This window comes from Medicago sativa, chromosome 3, assembly GCF_051527215.1.
Source record: "Medicago sativa cultivar Bolivia chromosome 3, Bolivia_mono, whole genome shotgun sequence".
Taxonomy (NCBI): domain Eukaryota; kingdom Viridiplantae; phylum Streptophyta; class Magnoliopsida; order Fabales; family Fabaceae; genus Medicago; species Medicago sativa.
The window spans coordinates 10249267-10271437 of NC_140751.1; the positions used below are offsets into that span (position 1 = coordinate 10249267).

Below are 22171 nucleotides of genomic sequence, written 5' to 3' on the forward strand. Positions count from 1 at the left end.
TTAACATTCAATGATTGTTGTTTCTAGTTAAGAAATTTTGTTTATAGGCTATGAGGGCAAAGAACTAAGATAACTTGTGATTTATTTTCTTTGAAGCAGGGCAATTATCAAGTCATTCCACTGGATTAACTTGAGCTACTTAAAATGTATTCTCAATATTGGGTGCATTTTTAAAATAAAATTGAACAAAACACAAGACAAAATGAATGAATCTAAAGAGTGAATTTTGTTTATATTTTGAAACGGATGGAGTAAAGTTTACAAAATGCTTACAAAAAACCCAAAAAATCCACTCTTAACTGCATATCATTTAAAGTTGTTTTTAGAATATATTTTTTTAAATCATATATTTTTTTAAAAAAATACTATAACAAACGAAATTAATCCTCTTAAAAATGATTATTTCTTAAACAAATCAAAACCTCAAAGTGTGGGGTTTGATTTTGGTGGGGCCTATTTAGTTTCTTAAAATACTCCGTATAAAGCAAAAATCGAAAATTGAAGGAAAAAAAAAAAAAAATTGGAAACCTCCTTCAAAAAAATAAACTTGGAAATCTTTCGTTTCTTGTTTCTCTATTTGACACGTGGCAAGGTAAAAATCAACGGTTGTGATTAGAAATTTTAAAATCAATTTTATAAAGAAAAAAGGTCACACCTTTTTCTTCAACTTGAAAGCGTCTGTTGAAAGAGTACCACCGCCTCGTGCAGTGCCGCCGTTCCTTCCGAACACCCAACCGTCGCATATGAGTAGCGTTTCAGGTAATTTTCTTCTCTTCTTTTTTTTTCTTTTTTTTTTTAAATTTATATGAATATTAACTATTTGGGTAAACAATCATGGTTTCTCTGATTGTATCAAAATTGCAAATACATTTCTGGGTCGCTTTTGTTTGTAATGCTATTGACTAAATTGACGAACAACACATTTGAGGACCAAAATTACTAACTGAAGAGACACTTGAGACATGTCTGCAATTTCGATACATTCAGAGACTATAATGACAACACATTACACAATCAGATATCAAAATGTTTGTGTTGCATACTTGCATGTGCCTTAAAATCGCTATTCTGAGAAGTTGCGGTTCTCTCGCGGTTTTATAAATTCGCGTTTTTTCTGCACAGTTTGTAGGAGAGGTGTGAGGCAAACTAGGGTTTATTTAAAAGGGGATTCTTAGGAGTTCAAAATCTAAGAATTGAGTACTTTTGGGATATATTATAGGGTTGGGAAACAATCTAAACACTTTGGTGAGTGAAATCGTTGAGTCTCTTGATTACAGGAAGATATTTGAGAAAAAGGTAGAAATATTAGGGTTTATCGTTGAAGACTAATTTTTTGTAACCGTTGTATCTCTTAATAAACTCATTGGTAGTGGTTTGGAGAGATCTCTCTCTCCCTCTGACGTAGGTCATTGTTGGGTTGAACTGGATAAATAAATATCGATGTCTTCTTTCTTCTTCTCCTTTATCTATTTTTATTTTATGTGTTTGTTTGATCACTTTAGTTTGGTTGTTGCTAATCGAATTCATAGCAGGTTGTTTACTTATATTATTATTAACAAGTTGACTTTATTTTTTATTTTTAAGGAAACATGAATGGGTCAACAATTCCAATAGTTGAAGGTGTAGAGAAATCGGTGAACAATATTGGTGTGAATATTGTGCAAAATGGGGAAACGGGTGTTGTTGATTATACACCACACTTGGAAATGGAGTTTGAATCCGAGGCAGCGGCATATGAATTTTATAATAAGTATAGTAGGAGAATTGGGTTTGGTATTCGTCGAGAATATGGAAATAAAAGCAGAAAGGATGGAATTCTGACTTCAAGAAGGTTCACGTGCTTTAAAGAGGGTAAACGGGGTGTTGACAAACGAGATCACTTGACAAAAGAGGGGAGAGTAGAAACCAGAACGGGATGTGATGCACGTATGGTTATTTCACTTGATCGAAAGATTGGTAAGTACAAGGTTGTTGACTTTGTAGCTCAACATAATCATCTTCTTGAACCGCCAGGGTATTTTCATACTCCTCGCTCCCATCGACAAATATCTAAGTCACGATTATCTCAAGTTGTAGCGGCGGACGAATCTGGATTAAAACGAAAAGATTTTCATGAGTATGTGTACAAGCAAGATGGTGGGATAGATGCTGTTGGTTATCTTCGAACTAAAAGGATGCGGTCACTAATGTATGGTGAAGTGGGTGCATTGTTGATGCATTTCAAACGGCAGAGTGAAAATCCTTCATTCTTTTATGACTTCCAAATGGATGTTGAAGAGCAAATAACAAATGTATTTTGGGCAGATGCACAAATGATAAACGATTATGGATACTTCGGTGATGTCATCACCTTTGATACGACATACATGACAAATAAGGATTATCGCCCGTTGGGAGTATTTGTTGGACTAAATAATCACAAGCAGATGGTTGTTTTTGGTGCAACATTGCTATATGATGAAACAATCCCTTCTTTTCAATGGTTATTTGAAACTTTTCTCAAAGCAATGGGTGGAGAAAAGCCTAAAACCCTTCTAACTGATCAACATGCAACAATGGCTAAGGCTATTTCTTTAGTTATGCCGGAAACATTTCATGGATTGTGCACTTGGCGTATGAGAGAAAATGCACAGAGACATGTGAACCATCTATATCAAGAGAGTTCAAAATTCTGCTCAGATTTTGAAGCATGCATTGATCTACATGAAGAGGAAGGTGTGTTTTTGAATGCATGGAATGTTTTACTTGTCGAACATAATGTTTCTGAAGATTCATGGCTCCGTATGATTTTTCAATTGAAGGAAAAATGGGCATGGGCGTATGTTCGAAAACATTTCACTGCAGGTATGAGATCTACTCAAATAAGTGAGAGTTTTAATGTTGAGTTGAAAAATTATTTGAAGTCAGATTTAAATTTAGTTCAATTTTTCACACACCTTGAAAGGGTTGTCCATGGAATACGGAACAATGAATCAGAGGCCGATTATGAGTCAAGACATGAGTTGCCTAAATTGAAAATGAAAAGGGCTCCTATGCTTGTACAAGCCGGAAACATTTACACTCCAAAAACCTTTGAGGAATTTCAAGAAGAATATGAGGAATATCTAGGCACTTGCGTAAAGAATTTGAAAGAAGGGTTGTATGCTGTCACAAATTATGATAATAATAAGGAGCGGACGGTAATGGGGAATCTTATGGATCAAAAGGTTGTCTGTGATTGTCGTAAATTTGAGACACATGGCATCTTATGCAGTCATGCTTTGAAAGTATTAGATGTTATGAATATTAAGCTGATTCCTCAACACTATATACTGAAGCGATGGACAAGAGATGCAAGATTGGGAAGTAATCAAGATTTGGAAGGGCAACATATTGAACTGGATATAAAAGCTCATTTCATGAGGCGATACAGCGAGTTATGTCCTCAAATGGTTAAATTGATCAACAAAGCATCAAAATCTCATGAAACTTACACATTTTTATCCAAAGTTTTTGAAGAGTCTAATAAAATAATTGATGATATGTTGGCTAAAAAGTTCGTGGGGGCAGAATCACTTGAGCTGTGTCATGTATCCATACCAATTGGCACGGAAAAAAGTGACAACAATGTCAACACTCTGGATGTTGGTGGGGAGCAGGGTATAAAGAAAGCAAGATTGCTCAAATAATGCTAAAAAACGGGGTTGGACATAATCCAGTCGTCGCAGTGCGAAAAGAGGTGAATAGCAGCAGCATAAAAGACCATCACATCCTGAGTGGATGGTGATTAGACTTAATTCTATTAAAGAGTTCAAGTTTCTCTTAGATCCTACCCAAGAAATGTTCTCCCCTCAACATTACAATCTCTCCTTTTTCTTTCTTGTGAGAATCTAGAATTCTTACCTCATGAATCTTTACCATATTGCACTTCACTTGAGAAATTGAAAATATTCAATATCTGTGATTCATTGACATCCTCTCGGCTAGTTCTCTCCCAGTCTTCAAAAGTCTTTTCATCTCAGGTTGTAAAAATCTAAAATCTTTTTCTTTTTCAGAGGAAGCGTTGCATAGTCATCCCTTTCTTCAAACTTTATCCATATATGCTTGTCCCAATCTTCGGTCATTTCCACTTCATAGACTGAATGCTCACCAATTCAGAGTCTGTCTAGCCTTTATCAATTGAGTGTGTATGGACGTCCAAAACTGCAGGCTTTTGCTCAAAAAAATTTACAATGAATTTAAGGATACTTGAAGTGTCCTATTTTGAGAGTTTGTCTACTTCAGCTATCACTAGGTGGGGTTTGCATTCCCTTGTCTTACAGAGTTGTGAATTCGAGACGATGGTCGTATGAATTCGTTGATGAAAATTGGAGAGTCATTGCTTCCGACTTCTCTCATATAGTCGGAAGCAATGACTCTCCAATTTTCATCTTTATTATTTAAAATGCTTAAAAGGGAAGTTGCTTCAGCATCTCACATCTCTTGAAAACCTTGAGATTTCATATTGTCGGCGGCTTGAATCCTTACCAGAAGAAGGACTGCCTTCCTCTCTTTCAGTAGTGACTATCAATGATGCTTTTACTACAACCAAGCTGTCAGAGCAAGGAGGGAACGAGTGGCATAAGATTGCACATAACCCATGCATAATTACTGATAACAAAGTGATAATATGAATCTTCAGGTGAGTTGTCTAAAATGATGCTTCAAGTTTTCTTTTTGCCATTACATTGGTCAGCATTGCAGCTTTATTTATTTTATTGTACTTTATTCTATAGCCCCTGCTGAATACCATGTCATGCAATTTTTTCAGAATTTCTACCATGTATAAATGGAAGAAAAAAAAAATTGATTTTGAGATCATTGAACTTAGATCTTGAACCAAGTGAACCAAACTTCAAATGAAAACTGAGCTCGTTAAATAGACTATATGAACTTTGGCTATGTATAGTTTGACTATTTTAGTTCATAAACTAACTTGGCGTGTATGTGATTAAATTCATATGATTAATTTTATACTTCAATTCATATTAAATTTATTTTTATATGAATAAAAATGTCTAGGATCTCTCATCACTCGATTTTGTTTGGGTCAAAAAAATACATGCATAAAAAAGGACAAAAATTTGAGAAGAAATAGTAAAAAATGAAGAAATCTTCAATCAACAAAATATTGATGAAATTTGATTTGAGTGATCATATGAGTGTCCGTGAGATTTCTTGTTGGTTTCTGTGTTATCATCACATATTTACTTTCTAAAAATATTATCAATTTATTCTAAAAAATGTGTTCATTTAAATTCTTAACAAAGAGATGAAAGGCTCATCTATGAACAATTGTGACAGTGAGAAGATAGAAGGCTTGCTAGGTAGAATGCATTTTTAGAAACAATGAAAACCGTGTTTCGGCTCACATCATCGAGGTAAAGATTGTTGTGGGTGAAAATAAATGAATCTATTATATTGTAACAATACACTCAAGTGTTGTTTATGTTTAGCTTCTTTAGTATGTTTGATTCATGTATATTTGAGAATTGAAATCTGTACAGTAACTAAAAATGAAATCCAATTTGTGTCAGTTTCTCTTTCCAGGTTAGAGTGGAGTTTGCATCCAAGAAATGGTCCTCTGAAACATTTTTGTGCAGTCTGCTCTCACACACTTCAGCAATTCTGCCAGAAATTCTAGTGATGGCTGGTGATAGGAATGAGGGAGTTTCGCCTAATAAGTGAAGGACCTCACTTGAGGAGTTTGTCGACAGGCCCAAAAAAAGGAGTGTCTATGAAAGGAAGCATGTATGAATCAAGTGACTTGGCAAGAAGTTTCTAGAATGCTGAGCTGGCAGCAAACTTGGGTTCAGAATTAGTTATATAAGGGAATAAAGTGGTGTAAGCTTGGAATTCTGTTATGGAAAAAGAGTATTCTCTTGGGAGCCATTTGGCTAGGATAGTAGTAGCCCTCTACTAGATTCTGTTTTCTTTCTTTTCAGTTTTGCTGTAACCTACCTCCACTATTATCATTCAATAAAATTCCATTTAGTCTTTCTCAATCTTCTTGATCTCATAAGCTGGTCATCCTGTGTCTTCTGAGATGTTGTTGAGTTCAGATTCTGCTATTAAATTGTGGAAGGTTTTTAATTTACAGGATTTGAGTAGAGAAAGGTTTTAGAATGATGATGTGTTATGAATTTCATATCTAAATGTTAATGCTTCTGATTTTTATTTTTAGTTTCATTATGTATCTTAAGTTTTATGTTGTTTGTCCCACTAAATATGATGCCAATCGAAGTTCTAGCTGGTTAAAATGAAGATTGTTTGTTAAGTTTTATGTTATTTCACTGGCTAATAGACAATTCACAATGGAAAGATTGAACTAAGGCATTAGTGATTTTTTTTTTTCCCGTTGAAGTTAAAATAAAATAAGTTATGTATATTGTTATCCAGCGGCCATCAAACACAATAAGATAAGAGTTTATTTATTTTTAATTTTTTGAACCGGATATCCTCTACATGCAACTGCAAAAACTAATTCTCCGAGTTTATTCTTTCTATATCATATCATATTTATCTAGTAAGTTTCCGTTTGTGTCCCCTATATAGTATGTTTATGATTGAATTGATTGTAATTGTTCTCTTTCTGTTGAAGTAACTCTTTGGAACATAAATGTGACTCTTTAGAATTAGAACCTAAGTGTAAAACCAAACTGACCTCTGCATAAATTTCACACAAAAATTAAATCACTAGACATAACTTTCGAATAATGGAGTCCTAAAAGTTTTTTTTTTTTTTAAAGTATATGTAATATTTATAAAATTGGTTCCAGCTAACTAATCTCTTTGCTAAAGCAAACATATGAACCAACTTATCAAGGTCAAAACGTAGAGTCACATTGTCTTCACATGTACAAATTTTCACGCAAAATGTAAGTCACAAATGTAATTTTTCAACGAAATATGGCCAATGCATAAAATATGCAAGGTCCGGGGTTCAAACCCCGGCCACCACAAAAAAAAAATTAAAAAAAAAAATTATGACATGTATTATATGTAACTGATTTAAGTACAAATGAAGTTATCGCAGGATTGAACATGTGCAAAATAGTCATATCATCTTCTCATATCAGTTCTAAAAATATATATAGAATTGTACAAATGAAGCTCTTCTTGTTCAATCTTTTTGGTGTCCATTAGCTAGAGGAATAATATAAAAGAAAGTTACAGCATGTACTACTGTCTATAATATTAAATCATCCACCTACAATTAGTAGCAAATGGAGAGGATCCACATTCCACAAACCACCTTTGAATGGTGACAGAGGTTTCCCAACACAAGTTCATATTAGGGCTAAGCTACCAATATTGAGATGCTGAAAATCCTCATTTTGGGCTACTTACCTGAACATTCATATTATCACTTTGTTATCAATAATTATGCATGGAATATGTGCAATCTTAGGCCACTCTTTGCCTTCATTGCTCTGACAGCTTGCTTGTAGTAAAAGGCATCGCTTGATAGTCAGTACCGAAAGAGAGGAAGGCAGCCCCTCTTCTGGTAAGGATTCAAGCCGGCGACAATCTGAAATCTCAAGGTTTTCAAGAGAGGTGAGATGCTGAAGCCACTTCCCTGTTAAGCATTTCTGATAATAAAGATGAGAGATGTGTATCGATACGAGAGAATTCGGAAGCAATGACTCTTCCATTTTCATCAGGGAATTCACAAGACCATCACCTCGAATTCGCAACTCAGCAAGACAAGTAAGGTACTTCAAACCCCACTTAGTGATAGCTGAAGTAGACAAACTCCCACAATTCGACACTTCAAGTATCCTTAAATTGATTGGTAAACTCTCTTGTGCAAAAGTCTGCAGTTTCGGAAGTCCATACACAATCAATTGATAAAGGCTGGATAGACTGTGAATAGGTTCAGGTAGTGACTTAAGCTTAGGACAACTTGAAACCATGAAATTATTTAGGTTAGGCGTAGCAAGTCCATGAAATGGAAATGATTCAAGATTAGGACAGGCATATATGGATAAACTTTGAAGAAAGGAGTGACTATTTGATGCATCAGCTTCTGCAACAGAAATAGATTTTAGATTTTTACAGCCTAAGATGAAGAGACTTTTGAGGACAGGGAAACAGCCTAGATGAAAGGATGTCATGGAATTACAGCTGTTGAATATTTGCAATTTCTCAAGTGAAGTTTCAATAGGTGAGGATTCATGAGGTAAGAATTCTAGATTCTCACAAGAAAGGAAAGTGAGAGATTTTAATGTTATAGGGAGAAGTTCTAATGGGAAAGAACTCAGAGAAACAATGCCTGAGATAGTCAACTGTTTGAGAGAATTGTGTCCAATCATCATCCACTCGGGATGTGATGGCCTTCGAATGCTGCTGCTGCTACCAACCTCTTCTTGTGACCTGAGTAGAGGACATTCTGACAACTCAAGTTCAACTAAGGAAGGAAGGTTATGTGGTATGTTTCCTTTGAGTTTCGGACAATCACATAGAAACAAACGCCTTAGACTAGGAAACTCGATAGTGGTACCTCCAATCATGTTCCATTCCTCCCATTCTGGCATCTCCTGAAAACACAAAATCTCCAAGGAGGGGAATGGTTGAAAGGAAAGGGAACTACTACTTCCGTAAAACTCAGTACCAACCATCTTCACTGATTTTAGTCCAGAAATGAAGAGTTCTTTGAGACTAAGCAACTCTCCTAGGGGAGGAAGTGACCAACAATGATCACAGCCATTGATGCGCAAATACATCATGTTGCAAAATGAGGAATCTCCTAACCAATTCGGAAAGCTGGTTCCACCAAAGAATTGGATTGTGAGTTTCTTCAAATTTGTTGAGGGCTGCAACTGTTCAAGTACAAGTCTTTCCATTTGCGAGTCTTCTGTTGTATCACGATCCCATTCTAATGTCAACTCATCAATTTCTTCTTTCTTCTCCAAGTTGGCATGAACGGCATCAGAGAGGTCAGTAACATTTTGCAACTTTGAGATTGACAATTTCCCTTGTAGATGTGGAAATTTTCTCAGCTCCCCAACCTTCAACCCGTTTGATTGTCTGCTGACAACAAATGAAGACAGTGTTTGAAGATTTTGCAGTTTGGCTATTTGTATAGGCATCACCTTCAACTTAGTGTCACTTAAATCAAGGTGGCGTAGATTAACCAAATTTCCAATGTCCTCGGGTAATTCAGTAAGAGAGCTGCATTTCGACAACAATAAGGTTTGAAGATTGTAGAGCTTGCATATTACATCTGGCAATCTTTCTATATTAGTGTTGGAGAGATCTAAATACCGCAGATGTATTAAATTTACGAAAGAGTTAGGCAACTCGGTGATATTGTTATAGTGTGACAAAGATAACACCCTCAACCGTTTCATTGCAGGTAACAAATCAAATAGTAACTTGCTTGATAGATAATGGCTTCTCAGATTAGGATATTTCGATGCCCACCAATGTCTTAACGGTAAGGCTAGTAAGGTTCGAAGACACTTCAATTCATGAAACATATTGAATTTATTGAAGCAGTCATAATTCCCTCGAATGTACGACAAATGACGAGCTCTTTCAAGACTTTCACATGGCCTTGGATCCTCAAGCCTGATACAAAATGCAGATGAAACAGTTGTTGCTAATTCATTGATAAGGTCATGCATCATGAAGCTTTCTTTCGCATTGACCATCTGTCTACGTATTAGCGACCGTGATACAAGTTCATCAAAGTATTCTTCACCTACCTCTTCCATAGTTTTTTCACCTTTGGACTGATGTACCAAGTCTTCTGCCATCCATAGCATAACCACCATCTTCTTATCTAAACCGGAGTTCTTTGGAAAAATTGAACAATAAGCAAAACATCGCTTCAAAGGAGCAGGAAGATAGTGATAGCTCAACAGAAGAGCCGGTAGCACCTTGATATTTGGCAAATCCCAGATGTTACTTTTTAATACCTTATTCCAGTTCTTTTCTGATAATTTGGTGCGGAGAAGACCCCCTACGGCTTCTGCAGCTAACGGTAAGCCACCACATCTTTTTGCAATTTCTTTGCCAATTACTTCCAGTTTCGATTGTTCCCTGCAGTTATTCTGTCCAAATGCGTGATGCGCAAGTAAAGACCAACAATCTTCACTACGAAGAGATCTCAAATAGTGGACAGGAAGATGAGTCTGCATTGCTAATGCAACGCTTTCATCCCGTGTTGTGATGACGATCTTACTTCCCACTTCCCCGGCTTCAAAAACGGCCTTCAGTTTGTTCCATTCATCATAACTTCCATCCCACACATCATCCAAAACAAGCAAATATCTTTTATTTCTCAAGCTTTGTTGCAATTCCACTTGTAGAGTATTCAAGTTATCCGTGACAACCGATTTTGAACCGACACATTCAAGAAGAATTTTTGTCACCCTACAAACATCAAAATCCTTTGATATATATGCCCAAGCTTTTAGGTCAAAATTCTCTCCTACCTCAAGATCATTGTAAAGTAGTTTAGCTAGTGTTGTTTTTCCAATCCCTCCCATACCAACAATAGATATCACTCCTATGTTCCTTCCACCATCTTTTAATAGTAAAAACTCTTTGAGTTTCTTTCTATCATCATCTCTACCATAAATAGCAGATTCATCAACAACAGAACTAGTAGGTATTCCATGCCAAACTTTGCCACAAACACCTTGTTTCAAACCAAGGATATCTTTTTGCAATGAAAACTGTTCCAATCTTTGAAAAACATCTTGTATTTCAGAATTAACAACTCTAAAAAAGCTTTTGAAAGGCGAAGAAAGGAAATTCAAAACCTGATCACTGAAAGGTTGTTGAATTTGAGACTCAGCTTCCAATTTGCATCTCAAAGATTCAGTGTTGATTTCATCCAACAAATCATCAGCATCATAGAGAGCATCTCTGAGTTCATCCAACCATTGTTTAACAGCAGGGTTGGTGATTTGTTTCTCCTCAGCATCATTCATCACAGCTTGAAGACTCAACAGTGTTATTTTCAGCTTTTTGAGGAGTGATGTGTCAAGTTCTTTGTTCCTAGAAAAGTATTGGAACTCATGAGATATGATTCTGTCTAGCAATACTTCCAAAGAAGCTGAGAGGAATGCTTCTCCAACAAATGCCATATCAATGTATATTCTGTTGCTTGGATTGGATATTTGGATCCAATGAGACACAAAATTTGACAATATATCATGTAGTTTTAAGAAAATATGTGGTGGAGGTGAAGAGTTTTTGCAACAACTCTCAAGGTCAATGGTGGTGTGTAAGCAACCTCCAATTTATTGCAAAAATATTTAGAGGAGTAAAAGTTTATATTAAAAACTTAAAGTCACCTTTGTTTTGCACATTTTTATTAAAAATTAAAAATACAGAAATAGTAAAAGTATGTCTCCAAATTATCTCATTTATTTATTTATTTTCAAAGAAAAAATGTGTTCTATTTTTCGATATAAATAAAATTTGGGTTATTCTTTTTTGGTGGTGTCCGGGGTTCGAACTCCGGACTTTGCATATATTATGCATTGTTCTTGCCAACTGAGCTAAGCTCACGGGAACAAATTTGAGTTATTCTAACATGTGCCTAGAATTCCACAATAGCAAATATTTTATTGAGAAATAAAATTAATTTTTATATACTACCACGTGTTCTAAGGTTACATGTTGACGTTTCCCATAAAATATTACTCCCTCCATTCCTTTTCTTTTGATGTTTTAGAACTTAAACTTTATTCCAAAACTTTTGATGTTTTAGAGTTTTTAATACTTTTTATCCAATTTTACCCTTGTTGAAATACACACTTTGAAAATTGGAAATTTAAATAATAAATGCAATTTGTGTGGTGAGTTTCAATAATTAAGGAGATTAGAATTTTGAGAAAAAAAAATCAAGGAGTAAGTAAGGGTATTTTAGTATAAACCATACAATTATTCCTATAATTTAATGATTCCTTAATATTTGTGCAATCACCTAAAACATCAAAAGAAAAGGAATGGAGGGAGTAGTAACAAGTAATAATTAGATTATATGGTTAATAAAGTTTGGTTAAAGTTGAATCGATTGAGATTAACTGATTCTTTCTCTAACTAAAATAATATTAATTATTGATAAGTTTTTTATCTTTCTTAAATTAGTATGATCTTTTTCCTTTAGGAAGAAGATCAAAAATATATGAAAAGAGTTTAAGATGAAGGGAAGAGCCTACGGCAAGGAAAATTGCACTTACAAAGAAAATTGCATTTATATAATTTAAAAAGGAAAAAAAAACATGTGGGTCATGAATTTACAACATTGGTCTTCTTTTTTTTTGGGTTGGTCAACCTATGTTCATCGGTAAATTTACTAGTTTACTAGTAGTACTTATATAAAGGTTCAACCTAATACATTAATCAAGATCAAACTAGTAAATCCTTTGAAGATAAAAAAGATTATTATTTCACATGTCATAACTAGTTACAAACCCGTGCTTCGCACGGGGGTTCAGTAACGTATTTGACAAAATATTTATATTGGAATGATAGATTGCGAAATGACATATAATTATAAACCATAATACAATATTTAGAGTACTCTTGCATTACGGATTACAAAATTAAATCTTCAAAATGGCTTGATCACGAGTAACAAATGAAAACATATTTAGTCAGCGGTAGAAACACTTTTCCAGTAATAATTGATATCTATCTATAAACCAATGAAAATCCTATTACCAAAGCTACCTGATTTATATCATTTTGACTTTCAGCTTCAACGTATATAAATCCTTTCACATGATCTACAGCAAAGGCAGATATTAACTGCAATTTAGTATCCAGTTCTTTCAGGTGAACAAACTTCTGCATCAGACAGATAGCTGAAAGCCTCTCTACCTGATTTATATCATTTTGTGTTTTAGCTTCAACATATATAAATCTTTTCACATGATCTACAGCAAAGGCTAGGGATGTCAATAGATACCCATGGGTACGGATAATATGATACCCGTCCCCGTCCCGTTGGATAAATATGATACTAGTGCCCGCCCCGTATCCTCATGGGTACCCACTATACGGGTATCCGTGGGTATTGAGGTATCCATGGGTACCCATGGAGTTTTGAATTTATTTATTTTTTGGTACAAATAATAACTTTTTTTAATTACCAAAAAACTTCAACTTTTAAACATCCATATATAATCCACTCAAAATTTCATAAATCATGCATAATTCATAGAAAATTCATGATCCTTATATAATCTATATGTTTTATAATGTGAATGAAGTGGAAACGGTGAACTTAATAAGATGAATTAAAAAAATTTAAAATAAAAATAGGTTATTATTGAGGATTTTTAGGTGGGCGGTAAAATTTTCTTCAATAAGGTACCAACTTTAAGTAATAAGATATGATATATAAAGATATATTAGTAATTTACTTAATTTATTATCGGGTATGGGTACCCGTGGGTATGGATACAATCCAATCCGTGCCTGTGTCCATATAATAATGGGTAGTCAAATACCCGTTTATTATACCCGTGGATACCCGTTTAACTATCCGCTCCATGCCCGTGATGGATTTTACCCACGGGTACCCGTGGGCATGGGTATTTTTGCCACCCCTAGCAAAGGCAGATATTAACTGCAATTTAGTACCACGTATATAAATCCTTTCACATGATCTACAACAAAGGTTGATATTAATTGCAATTTAGTATCCAATCCTTTCAGGTGAACAAACTTCTGAATCAGACAGATAGTTGAATGCCTCTCTATCTGATTTATATCATTTTGCCTTTCAATTTCAACGTATATAATCATTTCACGTGATCTACAGCAAAGGCAGATATTAACTGCAATTTAGTATCGAGTCCTTTCATGTGAATTATACGTACTTTTAAAAAACTTGTTTTAAAGGAGAGATGTTCAAATTACGGAATATTACCATACTTCGTAAATTTGAGAATGAAGGTCGCATAATCCAAATATTTGTGATGCATGGTCTAAGGCACGGGGTTCAGTAACGTATTTTGTAAAAAAATTGTTCTAAAGGAAAAATGAGTAAATTAAGGGAGATAGCCACATTTTTTTAAGAGATTTTTGTCCTTTATAAATGTGAAAATGAAGCAAGCATATTGCACAAACATTAGAAATGCGCATCTTTCTAAAATATTTATCAAAGCATTACAAAGCCTTAATTCATGAAAAGAGCATATATTTTGTTCATGAAAAATGTGCAAATTACGGAAAACTAAAAAAAAAAAAATTAGTTGAAATTCGAGAAACTTATCTAAACTTTTCCGTTAAAGGATGAAAGTTTTAGGACAAAACTTTTTGTAAGGTTCAATCCCTTCTGAATTTGGTAACATCAAAGAGCCTAATTTCCTCATGTTTCAAGGGAGAAAGCTGAATTCTTCTATTCATGGTTCACTTTCATATTTTGAGTCACTCAACCTTCATAATCTTTCCAATAATCCCTTCATTATTCCTCCTAGTTTGTGTGTGATGCTAGTATATGTCAATTCATATGATCAAGTGATAAGTGAAAGTCCACATGAAATAAAATTATTTAAACTTTATGGTAAGAAAAACCAAAATACAAATGCAAAACTTCATTTGCAACATTTTATTACTAAATTACATAATACTGCTGAAATTAATTTTCAGTTCATATACTTCAAAAAAGGGTTCATATAGTTATATAGAAGAGTAATATTTATATTTTCAAGTGAGCCTTAGAATGAGTAAAAGAAAAAAGAGAGCCTAAGAAGGAATATAAGTATAAGCAACATTAAAAGATTCTTAAAATTATACAAACATGTTAATAATTTCTATCGAAAGTACCTCATTGAATGAGATGTGTTTATACGTAGTGGTCAATCATCGCCTTACATGCAAATTTTGTAGAAATAAGATTCAATCCAAATTTTAAGCTGTGTTATATCCACAAATTATTCGAACTTTCAAAATTAAAATGACCTGTTTAGAATCTAGAGATTTAAAAAATTACAAATAAATCTAATAGACTTTAAAAGTTAAATGAGAGGTTTTTAAAAATAAAAAGTAGAGAAAGAATGAGATTGTATATTGAATAAAAAATATTGCCACTTGAGCTTTAAACTCAATATATTATTCAAGGAGTTGAGATTGTCACTTGATTCAAACGACCTTGGTTCTTAATTAAAATCTAAGAAACATGTAATGGTGTAACATGATTCAAGTCATTAGGCCGCACACAAGTCTCAGTTTACAATTTCGTTTATATTGATATTGATGAATGATCATGTTTACAATTTTGGCGATGCGAGTAGGCCGCACACAAGTCTCAGTCTTACTTCTACAATTGCAACAGCCTATCAAACTAAGAACGGGAGTATAGCTAAAAGTAGATACCATGATTTTGTTTGGCACATATATGGTATTCTTATAACAATGTAAATTGAGCAAAATAAAATCTTTTATCATAAGCTTTCAAGTCAGTATTTGACAAAGAGACATAAAGTCACATATATACTTTAAAATTAATAGTTATATTCATCCGTTGAATATAATTATTTGTTACTTTAAAAGTCAATAAGAAGTCAGTATTTGACAAAAAGAACATAAAGTCACATATATGTTTCTTACTACCAACTTTTTAAATGTAGTTGTTTACTCTCCTTAAAAATGTAGAGAAGTTTGAAAAAAGTCAGGTCAAACGATACCTTAATCTCCCACAACGGCAATGTAGAAGCAACTGAATTTGGGAGAAAAAATTGAAAAATAGTTAAAAATATAAAAATTGGAAAATAATTAAAAGTTATTAAAAATATAAAAATTAGAATATAATTAAAAAAAATTGGTTAGGGGTAAAAATGGAAATTCATAGGCCTAACTTCTCCTTAAAAATGTAGAGAAGTTTGAAAAAAGTCGGGTCAAACGATACCTTAATCTCCCACAACGGCAATGTAGAAGCAACTGAATTTGGGAGAAAAAATTGAAAAATAATTAAAAGTTATTAAAAATATAAAAATTAGAAAATAATTAAAAAAATTGGTTAGGGGCAAAAATGGAAATTCATAGGCAAACCTTAAAAAAACCCAACCTTAAAAAAAAACCACCTCCAATTATTAATTTACCAAAATGCCCCTCCTAGGGGCAAATTGGTAAATTCACCGGATATTTCCTTTAATATATATTATAGTAGATATAGCAAACAATATTTGAATTTTGATGTTTTGAAAAAAAATTGACTTTTGATAAGAAAAATAGCCGCATTTAATAACAGACATACTCCTTATGTTCAAAAATATAAGCAAAAATGAGTAGTATAAGTTGATATATTTGGTACAAATTTTGAACCAAATTCATTAATTTTTGTTTCAATTTTTGCTTATATGTTGGGACGGAGGAAATACTTCAAATATAATTTTTAATGAGAGAGAGAAAATTTAGAGAAACTAATTAAAAAAATCAATTCCTTAAAAAAATCAATTAAAAATACACATCCTTGAATGGCAAAACGATTAACTGAAAAATCTAGAAGGTAGAAAAAGAAGCAAAAGAAACACTTGTACATTTTGTCACTCATGTGCAACACATGATACAAACCTCGCATCATGTTGATGTCGGGTGGAATGATTGGAGGGACACATTGTACTTGCAAATTAAAGGACAACACTAATGTCCGAACTTACACCTTGTTTTGTTGTAGTGGCCAATTATGTTTTGAACGAGGATCATTTAAACCGTATATTTCATCGGACAAGACAATAATAGTATAATATACGAATTAATAAAGTGGTATAAGTTCTTGTACCAAAAAAAAAAAAGTGGTATAAGTTCATTCGAATGAGTAATTTTAGGAGAAACTGAATTTAATTTTTTTGTGAAACAATTAATTGTCAGGTTATATTTACCATATTAAACATATACTCTTCAAAAAATTAACAATCAAAAAGTTGATGTAAACGAATAAATTATGTAAAGAAAGTACAAATGTTCGCCATAAGTTACTTAAACCAAATTTATAGGTTCGTTTTTTTTTTGTGGTGGCCGGGGTTTGAATCCCGCAGACCTTGCATATTTTATGCATTGTCCATACCAACTGAGTTAAGCTCACGAGGACGATTTATAGGTTCATATCATAACCAAACAAATTACATATCTTAATATCAAGAATTGAGTGAAAAGTAGATTTTAGAAACAAATGAGATGATTTGGCAACTTTGAAACGAGAGATGTTACGTTGACATTCTTAGGTGGCAACGTACCATTTTACACCTCCCACAAGCCAATAATAAATAATAAACAATGACAGCTCAAAAAGATCAAAAAATAAAATTGAAAGCCCCCCCTCAGTCTCTCTCTTCCTTCACCCTTTTTCTCCTTTCTCCCTCACCGGACACCACCACCGGCCACATCCACCACCGTCATCGGCCCACTTCTTTTCCGGCGACAGTGATGGAAACGACGATCTCCCTTCCTTTCGTTTCAGATATAGGGTACATCCGTCCGACCCACTCCGTCTCCGTCAACTTTTTTACCTCTGCCGCTTCCTCCTCCATCCTCCTCTCACCTCACCACCATGTCGTCACTGTTCTTCTCTCTCCCGCTTCTCTCTTCTCATTGTCGTCGTCGCGAACCACGGCTTCGTCCCCTTGCCATTCTGATTTGCTTAATCTTGTTTATTTCTGATTTGTTTTTTATTTAGATTTGAGAATTGGAGATCAGAAACAAGGAGGGAGGAGGGAGATAGGGTGGTTAGAAGAGGGTCAGTGGTAGGTCACCGTGGAAGAAGGCACCAGAAGGGAGATAGAGGAGAGGAACAAACGAGAGAGGGAAAGTTTCAAAGAGAAATTTGTAAGAGAGAATGGTTTGGTGAATGAATAAAAAAACAAAAAGAAAGGTGTGTAAATTTACTAAAGTACCCATGTCACATGGGAGTGTGTATGAGTGGTACAAGAAAAAAGGGTGTCAATGTATCTTTACTCCTTTTAAACACCAAAATAATAACTGATAGTCTTGCTCACTGATCTGTCATACAAAACAATCCTCCATAAAATTAGGGATGGCAAAGCGAGCTGGCCCGCCCCATTTAGGCCCTCCTCGTCTAAACCCGCTTAAAACGGGACGAGACGAGCATAGTCAAATTAGTTAACCAAGTCCAAAATCTCGCCCCGCCCTGTTTAGTGGCAGACAAACGAGTTGGTGGGTCGGCCCGCCAAACAAAAAACTTTAATTTTTTAAAGAGAGAAAAACAACTTTTTTAATGCATTTTTTTTACAACTTAATTGTTACAAAATAATTATGTTGCTTTTATCATTTTTTTAAGCATATGTTGCTTTTATCATAAAAAATATAAAAGAATATGTAACGAGTAAATTTGTGGTAAAAACAAGATAATTAAAAAATTGTCGAACTCAACATCATATTTAATAGCATAATAATGAAAATTTGTCAACATAAAACAAATCCAACAACCAAAATAAACCTAAAAGGATAAAATAAGTCTAAAAGAAAAGAGAAAAATGAGTTAAGTAGGCCGGCCCGCTCCGTCACGAGTCTGCCCCGCCTGTTCAACGAGTTATGCGGGGCTAGCTAACTATAGAAAGCGAGTTCAAAACTTCGACTCAACCCGCCAAAAATAGCGGGCTAAACATGTCGGACCGACGGGTTGGGCCCATTTTGCCACCCCTACATAAAAATAACTCTCGAATCCCCTGACAGACATACATACATATATAAACATATAATTTTGAAAAGTCTAAAAGAGTGAAAGACATTGGGGGGATTTACCATTAATAATTTATTTTTCTAAAGTTAAATTGCACCATGATTATAGAGAACTCGAAAATATGCAAGGTCCGGGGTTCGAACCCCGATCACAACCAAAAAAAAAGAGAACTCAAAAACAAATAAACTAGTTGGAGATATTTTTGTTACAAGTTTGTCCTTAACAACGTGTGTTTCATTCATCTTAAACATGTCATCTTTTTTTTTTTCAAATTTAAATTTAAAATTTAAAATATATGAATTGAATATTGAAAGTAGTATTTAAATAAATTTAGATAGCATGATGTTATTAAAAAAAAACAATTGAATTATGAGTTAAATATATTTTTGGTCTCTGTAAATATACATATTTTTCGTTTTAGTACCTCTAAAAAAATTCTTCAACTTTTAGTCCGAACAAATTTCCACCACCACTTTTAGTCCATCCTTTTTAAGTCAACACATGTATAGACTTCATATTTTTTAATGAAATATTACAAAAATTTAAGAATATTATAAGAATCTCTTAAAAAAAATAGATTTTTTTTTAAGAAAACATGAATTAAATATGAATTTTTCTATTTTTGACGCTGAAAAATTCATATTTAATTTATGTTTTGTTAAAAAAAATATTTTTTTAACAAAAGTGGTGATGAAATTTTTTTGAAGGACTAAAGTCGAAGAAGAATTGTAAAGGGATTAAAACAAAAAGTTCATATATTTATAAGGACAAAAACATATTTAACCCTCAAATTAAAGTAGATATTATGTAATAATATATAATAAAAAATAATATATATATATATATATATATATATATATATATATATATATATATATAGACACACACACACATGGGTTTGCTAGGATAATATATACACACACATACATACGCACGCGCGCACACAACAAAATTTAATAAAAGAATATATGCATAGATGAGCTGCATGATTTAAACAAAAAAGATATTTTTTTAAAAATTTGTGCACTTACCTTTTTGCTGAGCAAGACAAGTTAGATCAAACTCTAATTTAGGTCGGTCTTTGCAGAACATTCTAACATAATTTTACCGATACATTAAAGCAATAAAGAAATGAAACCAAGTGTTTACCAAGTCAAAATTGACTAGGAAGTTTCAAAAAAAAGTTGACGGGGAAGTAAGAACAGAGATGTTGAAATATGATTTTGTGTGGTAAGTAATTATGTCATATCTTGTGTAGTAGATATATCATTTTAGAATAAAACTATCGTCATATGAAAATAACATCACCACTATAAGTTTAATGAAGACTTTATGATATAATTCCAACATTTGGATGGCAAAACTAGCTGAAAAATTGACAAAAAATATATAAATGCAAACAACATACTAGATGAAAATCGCTTAAATATAATATCATATCTTGAGTTATATTTATCCAAACAAGATTCAAATAAAGTGACAAAACTAAGATGAGTTTCGCTAAATAAAAGATGGTGTATTAAAAAAAAAGTATTATAATAAGTGTTGTGGTATATTTCTTTTATGGAATAAGCCTTTGAGAAAGCCTTTTTATGTACATTTCAATAGTAAAACTATTTCGCAACTATGTTTTCCATTCTGAGTGAATATTCAAGATGGTCCTTTTTTTTTTTGAAAGAATTCAAGATGGTCCTTGAAATGGTAAGATTGTACCATTTTGAATAATATTAAAGAAAAAATCTAGAGAAAGAGAGAGAATGAGAGGCTAGCAAAGGGAGATTAAAGATACTACAACAACCATTCAAGTTAAGCGAGAAACTAAAAAGGTCATCTTTACAATTTCACAATGAAAAATGTTGTAAACATGCAACAACAATGACCCATTGAGGTATCAAACCTAAACCAAATATGTGTTTGATTATACGTTTTTTTTGCCGCGCGTTGAGAGAGAGAGAGAGAGAGTTGTCTTGGAAAAAGAGAAACTACAAACTGTAGTTTCTTTGTAGACGCACATTTACTTTGTTTCCACCGCAAACACAAACACTCGCTAAGCATGTTTGTTTTTGTTTTAGTGGTTTTCTTTCATCTATCATGTATATCAGATACCCACATTTAATCGAATCATGAATGATCTTATTATCTTTGTAGTCGCAATTCAATATACAGAGATATAAATGGGAGGAGTCAAAACTTTTTTATTTTAAAAAAGTTTTTGTATCTAATTGTATAAACACATGTGTGAATCTATGAATAAAAATGTTGTACGAGTATCTGTATAACTGAAATTATGAACAAAATCTCCAAACACATCAAGAAATCGACATAGTCCCCCGTTAATTCCTTTGAGTTTCATTCTTACAAACATATTCACCCATTGCTTATCGTATATAAACTCCAAATAAATTCAAAGTAAATTCTAGAGAGACCGACAGAATGAGAGTCTATGTAAGCAAAGGGACAATAAAGAAATGACGGCAACCTCTCGAGTTTATCGAGAAATAACAAATATCAGCTTCATAATTATACTGTATAAGATGTAGACAAGTAGAAACGGTGACCCAGTTAGTTACCAAACATATGCTAAGTGTGTTTGTATTTGTTTTACTGGTTTTCTTTCATCTATATCAGATATCTATATTCAGCCGAATCAAAAATGATTATATTATCTTTGTATCCGCAATTCAATACATATAGATATATCTATGAAAGGAGTCAAACTTCTATTTTAGAATGTTTTTGTATCTAACTGTATGTACGGTGCAAATCAATGATTATAAGATATTCTGCAAAACTTAAATTATCAATATGCTTTCCAAAAAATCAAAAATTTGACCCAGACCCTGTCAATTTCTTTGAGTTTCATTCTTGCGAACTTACTCCCCAGACATGATACTTAACGCATTACTGAACTAAAAGTTACACATTATAACTTCTAAAAATCACTGCAGAAGAATTATAAATTCTCTGTAACAGTGATATCCACATTGCTCGTCCAAACACACACTAAATCCTTTTGTAGTATAACAAAATCATATCATATCCTTTATCATATAAAGTTAGAATATAAGAAACTCATCAAATTATTTTCCACTTCTTTATCAAGTATGCAAGCGTTTTGAGGGCTTTAAAGTTCAAAGTCCAATCCAAGCCAACCCAAATGGTTTCCATCCATCCATTTTTCCATTTTTTCCATATTTGTTTTACCGGTTTTCTTTCATCTATATCATATATCCATATTTAGCCGAATCAGAAATGATTATATTATCTTTGTATTCACAATTCAATAGACAAAGATATCTTCGCGAGAAGTCAAACTTCTTCTATTCGAAAAAGCTATCTAACTGTATAAACACACGTGCAAATCTATAAATAGAAGATATTGTGCAAGTATCTGCAGAACTTAAATTATCAGTAGATCTCCAAACACGTTGAAAATTCGACCCATACCACCATCAATTCCTTTGAGTTTCATTCTTACAAACTTAC

At 33.2% G+C, this 22171-nt stretch overlaps 1 protein-coding gene and 1 pseudogene across 2 annotated transcripts; one reads left to right on the forward strand and one right to left on the reverse strand.

The window, feature by feature from the left end:
- The first annotated feature begins 665 nt into the window (after positions 1-665).
- On the forward strand, positions 666-4605 carry LOC146935603 (protein FAR1-RELATED SEQUENCE 5-like). Its single transcript, XM_085750761.1, has 2 exons — positions 666-759; positions 1585-4605. The coding sequence occupies exons 1-2, from the start codon at positions 744-746 to the stop codon at positions 3666-3668; spliced, it is 2100 nt and encodes a 699-aa protein (XP_085606887.1). The 5' UTR covers positions 666-743; the 3' UTR covers positions 3669-4605.
- A 2459-nt stretch (positions 4606-7064) lies between these two features.
- On the reverse strand, positions 7065-11275 carry LOC146935604 (putative disease resistance RPP13-like protein 1 pseudogene; annotated as a pseudogene). The gene has a single exon (XR_015030282.1). The product of XR_015030282.1 is annotated as a putative disease resistance RPP13-like protein 1 pseudogene (transcript).
- Positions 11276-22171: the final 10896 nt, after the last annotated feature.